At 33.6% G+C, this 13,617-nt stretch overlaps 1 protein-coding gene across 1 annotated transcript; it reads right to left on the reverse strand.

The window, feature by feature from the left end:
* Positions 1-4,033: 4,033 nt before the first annotated feature.
* LOC107482894 (enhancer of mRNA-decapping protein 4) lies at positions 4,034-12,010 on the reverse strand. The gene is made up of 12 exons (XM_016103477.3): positions 11,021-12,010; positions 10,127-10,176; positions 9,878-10,034; positions 9,559-9,777; positions 9,267-9,395; positions 7,522-9,081; positions 6,553-6,912; positions 6,163-6,282; positions 5,596-5,766; positions 5,166-5,315; positions 4,960-5,076; positions 4,034-4,526 (listed from the first exon to the last, which is right to left on the reverse strand). Exons 1-12 carry the CDS (start codon positions 12,005-12,007, stop codon positions 4,218-4,220), a joined length of 4,329 nt encoding a protein of 1,442 aa, XP_015958963.1. The 5' UTR covers positions 12,008-12,010; the 3' UTR covers positions 4,034-4,217.
* Positions 12,011-13,617: the final 1,607 nt, after the last annotated feature.

Below are 13,617 nucleotides of genomic sequence, written 5' to 3' on the forward strand. Positions count from 1 at the left end.
AACATACTACACTTTAAATTGTCCACTTAAATTTTAATATTAGAATAATCATCCGCACACCTAATAAATTAAACATTCGATATATCTATTATGCATATTATTTAGTATTTTCATTCTCTGCCTATTAGCTAATTAGGATCCACACCCCCATATAAATAGTCAATGAAATAATACTATGAATAATTACGTTTGAATAAACATTTTTATTTGAGAATATTGATGAGGAATTTTAAATTTAATCTATGTTAAGAATGAAAGAGTTTTCCAATAATAAATCCTATTGAAAGTAGTTGGGATAACCTTTGAGGCTCCTTGAGTAGTCAAATTTATATTAACTTTAACCTAAAGTTACTCTACAAAGCTACCCCTAGCTCTTATATATCTTACTCATATAACAACTTCCCCCCCTTAAACAAATAATCATTAAAATATTCAATATAAATAAGAGAATTAAGTTATAGCATCAATAATAATATAAAACTTTATCGAACTTTTATAGCATACAAAATACAAGTAACACAATGTTCACATAGGGTAAGTGGTTAATACACTTGCATACTAAATACTTGATAACTTGAATCCCCTATTCTAGTGTTTACATATTCTAATTTATGAATACAAGTCCATGTTGTTTAATTTGGACAATAAAAGAAAAAAATGTGACAAAATTGGTGATGGCCCCAAATAAAAGCCATGCACAAAATAAAAGGAGGGAGATACTACCACTAGAATTAATCTCTATATATAGACACCTAATCTAATTTTAGCATATATATTCATTTTAAAAAAATTATTCACATAAAAATATCTTCGTCATATAAAAATAATAATCAATAATTAATTTAATATATTTGACTAAACAATATAATATATGTTAATAGTTAAACTATTATTTTTATATAAAGGTGAACTCAAGTGCAGTCGACTTCACGTGAAGTCGTTAGATGATTTGACTAATTTGACTAAAATTTCATTTAACGGCTCTCAGATATTAACTTCACGTGAAGTCGACTTTTTCTGAGTTTTCACAAATATAAAAACATCTTCATTTAATTAGATGACGTTAGAAGATATATTTTATAATCATTATTTTTTATGCCAAACAGAGATATTGGTAAAAAAAAATGGATGTTAAAGAGGGTTACTGAGGAGAGAGCTCCAAATACAATTCAAATCATCATTAGAAGCATCAAGATTAAGCTCCAATCCATCATCACTCTCAAATGGCTGCCATAGATCCTCCATGATCAACTTCTCTTCATCCGGAAGAACATTAGCCATTGTTGATGCCTCAGAGAAACATGATGATGACAACAAGAAACTATCTTCACCACAATCCAAGAAGTTACATTCCTCTGACTTTGACATCACACCATCTTTTAGCCATGGGAAATCAAACACTCCTAGCGATGAAAATTTTTTTGATGACGAGGACGATGACGACGACAATGTCAAACAATTATTATTATTTTTTTTGTCCTTCTCTTTTACAACTTTCTTCGTCACCACCACCACTACCTCTTTCGTCTTTCTCTTATTCTCTTTTGCTTTCGCCTTCTTCTTTTCCATCTCTTTCTCCTTCTCCTTTGTCTTATTTACACGATCTCTCTTCTTTGTAATCTTTTTAGTCTCGTTTTCATTCTCTTCCTCTTTTGCTCTCTTTCTCTTTATCGTCATCTTTGTCTTCTCCTTCTCCATTTATACACACACAATGCAATCTTAGATATTACCACCTTTTCTGTTAACACAAAATTCACAAACAAGGTCATCAAATCATACACATACATATATAGTTCGCAAAAAATACTAAAAAAAACATAACTTGCGCTACAATTAAAATTTCGAACTGAAAAATCATAACCTCATCACTCCAGATTCTACGATTTAGACTAATCTGTCTAACTTTTTACTCACCACAAACAAAATTATACTATAAAAGCGAACATCAAAAATCAAAGTCTTTTCTAAAAAATAAAGGAACAATAAAGAAAGGAGTGACCTAACATTTTCAGAATGATTATTATTCTTATTATGTAATGCGGTAGGTGGATATATACCTGTGAGTCTTTGAGGACTTAAAAGTACGTATATATGTTATGTATGTATCTCTAGGACCAGTTGTTTATACGTATGTATATGTATATGTATATGGTGAAGGAAACTGAATTAGAAAAATGGTGTATGAGGTTTAATTTGCACACACGTTAATTAAAGCGATTTAAAGGCAAAACCATATCCTACAAACTCAACACACAATAATAATAACATGCACACATAACACATGAATCTAAAACAATGTAAATGTGAGATAGGTGTTAGTTCCAATTTTTGTGCATCTAATTTTGGTTATAGCAAAATACCACAGAAACAAAATCAAGGTAATGAATTAATTAAGGGGTTCAAAATTTTTTTTTTTTTGAAAGCTTTGTTTTACTCGCCATTGAATAATTAGCCTAATATATGGATGGCTATGTGTTGTAAGTTGTGTAACACACCCAAAAAATAAAAATAAAAATAAAAAGATTGTTTTCATGGTTTTATATATGGTTTGATTCAGGTTTGTAAATGAATGCACCATGATTTAAGGCTACCCTAGTTTTTGTTGGTTGATATTTGTCAAAAGTCAATGGCTTCAGCAGGTATTACACTTGCCACTCCATGAATTTTTATAATTAAATTAATTTTGTTAGCATAATATTTAAGACCGTAAAACTTTTAGGAAGTATAGAAGAAAAGAAAGTAGTGTCATATTTTATAAAATTTAATAATATTTAGTATGATATATGTCATCTATATCTCATGAGAGATTAGTACATATATAAATTTTACAAATAAAAGCTATGTATAATATTGTCTAACCATTGTTTGGATGGAAACAAATAAAGGTAGGGAGAGCAAGAAAGTAGAGTGAAAATTGAATATCTCATGAGTTGTTAGGAAGAAGAGAAATTAGGTAAAAAGAAATAGGGTAATAATTTACTTCTTTATTTGGAGTGAAGTGAAAAAAAAAATCAAAATGTCAAGATGTCTTTCAAAAAAGTTACTTTTAATAACTATAATAACTATGTTTTAATTAATTTAATATTTTAAAATTTCTTAACAATTAACGTATACTTATATGAATACATATAATAATATATAATTAAGAATTTAATTTTGATGTGCTAATATTAAAAATATTTATACAATTTTTTAATCACGTTTTTTTTTTCAAATCTATTATGTATATAATAAAAGAATTTAATTTCGATGCATTGTCAGTGTAAAATAATTTTAATAGTGCATTCAATTACATAATATCACATCAGTAAAAATAATTATTTTTCACATTAACCACGAAGATAATTATCTAAAAGAACGGATGTGATTCCAAAAGAACGGATGTGATTGATTATCCAAAAAAATGGATGTGATTATACCACTGTGTAACACGATCAGTGCATCAAAATTAAACTCATAATTAATAAAAACAATCATGCTACGTGTACACTAACTTCAACCACCAAAATCAACTACCGGTATAAAATACATGTTGAAATACAAATATATATTAAAAATAAACTAAATCATACATGTATATGCACAAATACATTTATAGCTAATTTTAGTAGTTGATTTTTGTATACAAATAATATTTTTATAATAAAAATCAATTATCAAATCAACAACCCTTATAAAATATATATTAAAATATAAAAATATACATTAAAAGTAAAATAAATAACATACAATTATAGTGAGAACAGTATTTTTATATTTTTTTATATGATTATTCACACAATTAATATAAAAAAATAATTATTTTTTACTAATATGACATAATATAATTAAATATACATATAAAATCATCTTATACTTTACAATGTAACAAAATTAAATTACATGTATAATTTAGCAAAAACATGCCCTTATTTAAACTCCATGTATAATTTAGCACAAACATTCATCAAAAAGTTATTTCATTTTTCTCCTTCCACTAAACATATCCTAAAGAGTAAAAACACATCTGAGGATAATAGTACCAGAAAGAAAATGTAGATAACAAACATTGAAACTATTTCACACATCTCAGTTGCACCAAAGACAACTGCCACATACACATGCTGTAGTTCACTTTAACCACCTAACAAAGAAGGAAAAAAATCTATCTAGATATCCATGCAAACCAAAGGTTGATACTTTTTCAACAATTTCTGCACAAATAACATACAATTAGGTCATTTACAGCTCAATAACACAGAATTTATGACATGCATTAGAAGGCGCATCGAGCTTGCTTCCGAAGGGGAGGTCGTTGACAAATTTCGGTGGTGGTTTAGCGTCCGGGACACTTGATCCAATATCCGCCGGGCATGTGCTGCGATCCTTGGATCGGTAGGGTTGATAGACGCAGCCACATCTGTCATCCAGGACACTTTTCTTGGTGTATCGGTTCCCAGGTCACAGGATAGTTGCTGCAGCAGGGACAGAAGTACTCCTTGGCTTAATGGAAGTGGTACCAATGACAAGATTGCAGTTAAATCAACCTGGTTATGAAAAATAAATGTAAGCTACATTGAATTTGATATAATCAATCAATCATGCATTTTACGGAATGTGTTTTGAACAAATCATCATAGTGAAGATCTCATTTCACGCTTAATTCGGCACAATCATGGACCGAAAATATTGAAGCTGCAAATGAATTTCAAATTTAGTCTAGTGATTTACAATTGTGTCCAGGACAATCATATTGACATGTTTGTCTCGCAAAACCTCCGAATTGGCTTCTTCCACTATGTAAAGTTCTACTGCATTTGGATTGCATTTTTATTTTCTGTTTTTATTTTCAGCATTTTCTGTTTTCAGGACTTATGAAGAAAAAAAAGAAAAAACAGTGAATGCAGGAAACACTGAGAATAAACACACAAACCAAACGCACCCTAATCTATACTTGTAATATTGTTCTGTGTTTGTTACCTGAGAACATAGCCACGAAACGATTGAAACATCACTTCTATGAAGCGCTCCGGTAAATGCTTCCTCGAATTTGCCCTCACTCACCAGCCTTGATAGTTCCTTGGTAGGATCCTCAGCCTGTCAGGCACGAGTGATCTCTCATGGTCAGAAATATCAATAAAACCTGAAAAGATAGTGAGATAAGAGGACAGGGTGAATAAACATACCACCACCTCATGTAAACCGCTGCTGATTTGCATTACAAAGGGGTCCGCAGATGCCGTGGAGTTACCTGCCATTGCTAGCAGTTTCCGCTGGCCCTCGGCCAATTGCCCGCTCAAAGTGCGAGTGATTGATGACGCTGAATTAATTGTATCCTGCAAAATCACGACACATATTAAGCGCATGCCAATCCAAGCTATCTTGGTTCATCATATACCAGCTTCCCAACAATTAAACAATGTTATATATAACCATATTTTCGGTATGAAAAAATATGATGACAGATCAGCTATGTTAAATTCTTCCTTAAAAAATCTTTAGTACAAAATGAATTGATATAGAAAGGCCAAAGAGATCTTTAATGGCAGAGAAAGAAAATGACATTAAAAGTACAAATAATATTATAAGATTACAAACCAAGCATCATATACATACCCTCAAAGTTATGGCTAGAGGAGAATGAGTAGTATCATACTGCTGCTGAATAGCTGCTGTGTGCTTTGCAAGACCATTCTGAAATGAGGCATCAATTTGCTCAAACATGGCTTTGCAAGACATCTCAAATGCTGGAATAATTGAAGCTTCCAAACTACCCCTAAGTGCTTCCTGCAAAAAACAACGCCGAAAGAAATGATTAACTGAAACTGCTCACAAGTGAAACAAATTCAGGAAGCAGGCAATAAAATAAACCAAAATATGAAGCTGACTTGGATAAATATGCCATAAAATAAGACACTCGACACTCGAGAGTATATATATTTGTATGTGCGCGTGCACCTGAACAATCTCTCTAAAAGCATAAGTTGTTAAATAACGGTACGTGAAATCATTTTTGCACAGAAATTCAACTTCAATTTGTGTAAAAGGAATGACTAAACTTAAAACATGGTAGTAATTTTGTCTCTCCATTTGTAATAAAAACCATAGAAGAGTAGCATAAACCTAACTGAGTAACACTATGTCAGTTTGAAAGATGCTGATGGTGATATCAACAATGCTTACTTGAAGAGCTTGCTTGCCAGAAGTTTGAAATTGTGCTTGTATCTGCCTAGCTACTGTAGCTTCAAGTTTTGAAGTAACGGATTTTTCTAGTTGATTCAATGCCTTGTCTCCCACCCCCTTCTGCAGAATTGATGGCAAAATCTTAGTCAAACATATTCATATAAAATCAAATCATTCATCATTCCCATTGTTAAAACCATAATTGGCACACAGAGACATAAACATTCAAGTTGCCATAACATGAAATCAAAACACTTTATTATGGATGATCATAATTATCTGTGGCACCATTCAAAATGGGGAAGCAAATGCTTAGAACAAAACTAGTCGGTTATACATGTACACTAAATTTGAAATGTAGAACTTTTGGAAGTAGGTATTAATCCAAACCTGGAATGACTCTGCGACAGCTGATGATACTGCTTTCTCTATAATTTGACTAATTGAACGAGTGACAGTTGGCCCAATTGAGGATATTTCCTTCTTAACGATTTTCTCCAATACAGCTGCCATATCCTTGTTCACAAAATTGGAGATCAAGTTTGTTATCTGCTGTGTACGTTCTCTCTCTAACTTCTCTTGCTTTGCATGTTCTTCTTGCAAGCGAGCCCACAAGGCATCCGTGTTGGACTTGACAACTTTCTCCATGCTCCGGCCCAAGGATCCTTCTAATCTTCTGCCTTCCTTCGTAACTGGGATGGAAACTGTCACATTCATCTGCTTTTGCAATTCCTTATGCATGCCTAATAACTGTAAATTAGAAAATGATGGAGATCAATTTAAAAATACAAAACTAAAAATATCCCCATAAGGTAACATGAGGGTATAAGAGTGACAAAATCAGGTAAAGACATGGAAAATTTCCTTCTGAAGAAAGACTGAGTTCCATTTGTGTTATTTGGAAGCTGGCATCATAACAAGTCTCAACGGTGAAAAACTAACCTCAAACTCATAGTAACTGTACTATTAAATCATACAATCCTTAAAAACAGTGCTGATCAATGCAGGGAATGTTACTAATTGATGTTTCAGATCAACAAACACCGAAAAAGCCAAGAAGGAGACGTAAGGAAATGTAAGAAAGGGATCAGGCTTCATGAAACAGCGGGTTTATTCCATTTAGAGATTGCATATGCTACACATATTTATATTCTATAGCATATGCGAAAAGAAACTTCCAAAATGTTTGACTGAAACAAATCTTCTGTCCGAAAATTTGATCCTAAGATGACAGGTAACTAACTACAAATATTAGAAAGAATAAAACCACAAAAACACAAGTAATTTCCAAATATATGCAATGCACAAACTACAAACCATGTTAAATAAACCCAAGAAAAATGTTCAAATATTATTAACCTGGCTCAGCATATCCTGCATAGCGGATAACTGTGGTAGAGCCGCTTCAATGGATGAGCCTCCTGAATTGCCACTTTGATCATTTGATGAATCCATCGGGTTGAAAGGGCTGGGGTTAGCAGATGATGTACCGGACACTTGAGAACCTTTGCCTTTTTGTTTTTTACTTTTCATGGCAGGTGCTGGAGATTGTGAAGTAGCAGTCACAGTTTCTGATTCACCATCATTTGCAGATACATCCTTACTCACTTCATGAACTTCTTCCTCAATAGAGCTACGGCTTTGATCAGGTGCATCAATCGTCTTAATACTATCAGCTGGACGTACTCCCTCAATGTTATATGAATCTCTGGCCATCTGAATGCCCAAATCAGACGCTTGAGAGTAGAATAACTTCTCTTTCCTCTCGGCAACATTGGTGTAAGAATCTCTGTCTCTGTCATATTCAGTATTTTCTTGATTTAAACCAGTCTCACCTACCACTTTAACCTCTACTTCAAGGTTTTCTGTGTCGCTATGGGCAGCAACATCCTTCACATTCATCCCTTGGGAAGTTAGTGAATTCTCAGAAGATAATGTAGCTTTCGAGAATATCTCAGATGGGGTTACCAGATGAGTCGGGTGTTTAAATGCTGTTGGGGCATTAGAAACCGCAGAGACATCATTTTGTACGGCTCTATTATTCTTCAAAGAACTGTCACCCGACGCAGGCACATCAGCCGTATTATCTTTCTCAGACTCTATTCTCCGTTCAGCCGAAGGATCGGAATTTGGCTGCTCAAAACTGTGATCTGCACTGGTTGAAATAGTTTCTAAATTATTTGATGAACCTTTCAAACCTGATAACTTATGGGACAATCTTGGGCTCAGAGGAAGTGGAGGTGCCGAAGTATTAATATGATCAAAGCCATTATTAGAAGACAAATCATTTTCCTTGGTTTCGGGATCTGAAGTAGATGCTTCAGGCAGACCAGAAATATCTGAAGAAGGCAAGCTTACAGGAGCACTTACAACAGGAGCACTTTCAGAGCTGCTAGGATTAACTTGTGGCACATTTGCAGTTTCCATATTAGCAGACGCATCCAAAGCATCAACACCACGTGATAGATTAGATTCTGTTTTCTCAACTTCAACATTATCCAATGGCGGAGGCAAGCATTGTGACAAATTGAGCGCATATTGTTGTATAGCTTGAGTTTGGACACAATACACCTGTACAATATGCTCACCATCAGGTAACATGTCACTAGTTCCTGTAAGACTTAGTATAGGCATTGTGACCGTGAATTCAGCAATGTAATCCATACGAGTAGCAGTTGGATTCGCTCCATACTCTATATGTACAGCATATATTGTATTTTTCTTGGCATTTGCTAGCAGAAACAAACCAGCTCGTGGCAGTGCTACAACTTGATTAAAGAATGCATCCTCGGGGTTAGTTTCATAAGAACTTCTTATATCCAAAGTTTGAATACAATTCCATGACTCGGAATCACTAGGCAATAACCAGCCTTCCTCGTTGTCAGACACCCATATCTTCACTTCCTGATTTAGTGGGCCCTGCAGTAAAGAAAATAAAAAAGTAGAGAAAGAAATTAGTTCATGAACGATGATGCAAAGGTGATCTTTGAGAACATCTGAAGCCAATTCGGGTGATGGTCAAGCCGCACAATAAAAATCGTCCAAAGGCATCCACAATTAAGAATAGTCATATTTTCAATAATGGGAAGACTAGAAACATATACCGCTGTGATAAGAATGATGTGATCAGGGCGGTGAGGGGCAGTCAAGAATGTCACGGAATTAACCGGTTTACCATCATGTGGTCTTATAACAGCAAGTGGTGTTGACTTACGTTCTTCCCATATCTTCACCTGTTTATAACAAAAAGCTCAAATCAGAAGAATGAATATAAGCCTGTTTTCATGTTGACAAGCCCAAAATGTAGTACAATGACATGAACCATTTAAGCGAAGGGTTGAAAAAACTACACAAAGCAAAAGAGCAAGGTGAGAAGGGAGAGTAGAAAATGCAGACCGTGCCATCTGCCGATGCTGAAGCTAACCGACTCTTCATCCATTGGCACATTGACAACTCAGTGACATTGCCGTCATGCTTACCAACAAGCTGCACCCCATCAATCAACTTATCAATTGAACATTTGAGAGGCTCTTCTGCAGAAAAAGTTTCACCTTTTCCGGCTTTCATAGTGTCAATTTTGAGGATACGGTTTCCAATAGCAACCATTAAAATCTCCTGTTGGTCATTTTCAACTAATAAGCTCAAACTTAAAGGGAATTCACTGATAACAGAAATTGGAAGCACTAAGAGACTAAGTTAAAAACATTGCCATTACTTGTTTGTGAGGATGCCAGCATACTCGTGGATGAACTGAGTCACTCTCCCCTGTTATTTGAATGGCTGTGATCACTTTACCAGTAATTTGAGGTTTGTCTTCCTCATCGGGACCCTCATTAATCTTCCAAACAAAAATTCTCCCATCAGTGCTTGCGCTGTGAATACAGTGTCAAAGTTGAAAATGATCAATAAATGTGAATGCACTGCAAGAAAAACCACAAGCAAGAAGCCTTAATGGGATATTTACCTGGCCAACAGATGTAGATCCTCAGCAAAGAAAGCCATGTCTGTTACTCTCTACATAAGAATGTGGCAAACATAAATTGGAGAGTTTATATTTGGAGGGGAAAAAAACTCACATCGCAAATGTGTGCGCAACAGGGAACACATTGCAAGAGTTAGAGCAAGCTTTGCATTTTCAAAAGAAGTTGAAATTATGAGAATATGATCCATCAGGTGAGAATAGCCACCAAGATTACTCTTATGATTATTGAAGAATAGGAGTCTAGAATTACATCTCACTCTAAAACTTCAGGAGCTTGATGTGATAGCTATATAACCAAAAACAATTAAAAGAAAATGATCAATTGATAAAAGCACATGAGACAAGACCTGAAATACAATCTTTCACAGATATCAATCGGCACTTATGTCACCATTTCTAACACTATATCTTGCCATACTCACATACAACCAAAACTCAGCATAATAAACTTAAATCAAGAGAAGGGCACACAAGGAGTTGAAAAAGCTTATAGTCATTTCTTTCCAAATTTACGAGGAGAAGACAAAACCTATGCTCTCGTAGTCTCGTGGCAATATACGGCAAAAGTAGTGTGTATGTGATCAATGATTATTGGCTAAAAGGAAAGAAAGAAAACACATACATCACAGGCAATACAAGTTCATATTACACCTGCAGCATTGTTTTAGCCAACAGTGAGCACTAACGGAATGCATTAATACTCCTAGCACTGAGAAACCACATATGACAATTGACAAACCAAACAATTTTATGTGAAGAAAAGCTATTCATCAACTTAACAGTACTACACAATTAAACAAATACAGATTCATAAAAATCAAATTAGAGCTACATTCAAGCCAGAAATAACATCAACAAAGAAGAGTAACAACCAACCTGAGTATGACCCCGAAGCAAATATCTCAATGCAGTATTAATATTAAGGACTCTGATGGCACCAAGCTTGAGTCCATAGCATATGTAAGACCTATTCACGGCGATTTGGCGGCCGAGAACAAGGCCAGGATCAGAGGCATACTTAGTGATGGGAGTGACCTCAAGCTGAGGCTGCACTTCCCCTGGCAACCTAACATCAATGTCATAAACAACATTCTCTCCAATCAAATGTCTCCCCTTTGGGAGTTTACTGCTCAGCATCCTCATTGGGGTGCTGCCCTGAGGGCTAACCACACCGGCCGGCAAAGCCTGCGGCGGCTGCGACCCGGATGAGGGCAACAACACTGCAGCAGGGTGGTTTGAAGTGCCAGGCATTAAGAAATCAGAAACCATAGGAACTGGTGGTGCTGATGCTGATGCAGAAGATTGTGATGTTGATGCTATTGATGATGGTGATTGATTCATAACTGATTGTTCTTGATTGGATTGAGGGTTTTGGGTGCCTAACATGGCCATAAGGCGAGCACCACTATTAGGAGATGTAGGAACATGTGGTGATGGTGATGAAGGAGAAGGTGAAGGTGATGATGAGGATTGCTGCTGCTGAAAAACTGGTCTTTGAGGAGAAATCATTTGAGGAAGCTGCTGCTGCTGCTGCTGATGGTGAAGAACAAAAGGGTGTTCTTGTTGCTGTTGCTGTTGTTGGAAGTGTTGGAGATTTGGATAAGGAGGAAGAAAGTGAGGAAATTGGTGGTGATAAGGGTATGTGCCAGTGGGTGGAGGATAAGAAGAAGAAGGTGTAGGGTATGAAGAAGGAGGTGGTGTTGAAGGTGAAGGAGCTGGGAATGATGGTGAAGAGTTCAAGTTTGAAGAAGATGAAGAAGAAGAAGGATTTGGGGTTGGTGGTGTTGTTCCTTTGAATAGTTTCTGCAAATCAAAATGGTTACTTTGCTGCTGTTGATTTGGATTCCCAGGTGAAGAAGCCATAAAAATTGCTTTGTTTATTTCTTTTTTCTTTTTTCGTTTTTTTTTTTTCACTGATACTTCGTACTTTGTTCCTTGTGTTGTTTCCTCGTAGTAGTTTAGAAATCCCAGGAAAAACTCAAAAAAGGAAAAAAGGATATTAAAAAAAAATCTTTTTTTTTTCTAATTTACATAACACAGAGACCTGTTTCTATGTTCTTGAGTGTTTCTTTTCTTTCTTGTGTTGGTCTTTGTCTGCTACTATGACCAGAATTAGATTAGATGAGACTGCTAGAGATAATTATTGGAAATTGAGGGGTTAATCAATAAATTAAAATTTTGCATTCTCCAATTTAGCAAATAGCTACTAAAGGATTGGAATTTCGGTTGAATTGCAATGGTTATGGTTAACAAAGATGATAGAAAACAATTGGTTGAATTTAATAGTGGGATTAAATTTACATTAATTGTACAAATGAAATCAAATTACATATAAAAATTTAATAATGACATTATTCCTGCACAAATATTTAAAAATATGATGATTATTAATTAATTATATATTTAATTTTTAATTAAATAAAACAAAAAATACATATTAATTGATAAAAATATTATTTTTAAAATAGTATTTATTATAAAAGATGTGTGTGTAACGGAATAAAAAATTCAATTATTCTATGTAGTTTTATTTTTGCTTTTCTAACAAAATAATTTTAGGGTGAGTTTGGTAATAATTATATATTAGTATAGAGTTTTTTTTTTAACCAAATTAAATTAGTTTAATAGTTAACTCACTAATTTATTTAAGTAAGTGTCTCAAAAATTTATGTTAAATGCAATGTAAACTAAAATAACATAGTGATGTTATTTTTTCTAATTTAATTTGTATGTGCTATTAACATAAAAAAAATTATGTATATACATAATTATCTATAGTTAGATCAGTAGAGATATTTTAGTCATCTTTAAAAGTTATATAAAAATAAGCATATTAAAAAAAAATTTCTAATCCACAAAATGTTCATCTAAAGAAAAGATAATTATAAAAACAAAAATAGTTTTGGTAGGTTTCAATATTTAGCTTTGCCGATAAAGTTTGTTTGACTTACACTGAAATTGTTTATCGAGGATGCCTTATTGTTATATTTCTCAATATAGTACTAAATTATATGAAAAAAATTCAGTAATTATTACCAGCAGTAACATTACTAATTGTTTATATTTGTCAATTATAATTTTTAAATGATTAAAATAATTTTATTTTATCCATTTTAATATAATTTTCAATAAAAATAGAATTTATTTGGCGGTTTGAGGATTGACATGAAAAATTGAAAAGAAAATCTGCTCGTAGTCAAGGACAAAAAAAACTAAGCATATATATTCATATCATTTTGAAAAAAAAAATTGTTACGGAGCTAATGAAATATTTGTACAAAACCACTCATCCTAACAATTTAAATTGATTTTGGGTTCACCAAGAATCGAACTTTTCGAATCTAAAATTCTGATACCATGTCATGAAATCACTCATCCCAAAAATTTAAGATGATTAAAAAAATGTAACACTAATAGTTATATTTCTAATACTAAATCGAACCTTCTTAAATCTCTATTATACACATTGTACA

This window comes from Arachis duranensis, chromosome 4, assembly GCF_000817695.3.
Source record: "Arachis duranensis cultivar V14167 chromosome 4, aradu.V14167.gnm2.J7QH, whole genome shotgun sequence".
Lineage (NCBI taxonomy): Eukaryota > Viridiplantae > Streptophyta > Magnoliopsida > Fabales > Fabaceae > Arachis > Arachis duranensis.

Bases quoted from the DNA above. Each gene is read 5' to 3' on its own strand.
- LOC107482894 (XM_016103477.3), bottom strand. From the start codon at position 12,007: ATGGCTTCTTCACCTGGGAATCCAAATCAACAGCAGCAAAGTAACCAT. The intron at 10,035-10,126 runs GTAAATATCCCA...CTGTATTCACAG, and splicing joins GATCTACATCTGTTGGCCAG to CGCAAGCACTGATGGGAGAA. The intron at 9,778-9,877 runs GTAATGGCAATG...AATGACCAACAG, and splicing joins GCTGGCATCCTCACAAACAA to GAGATTTTAATGGTTGCTAT.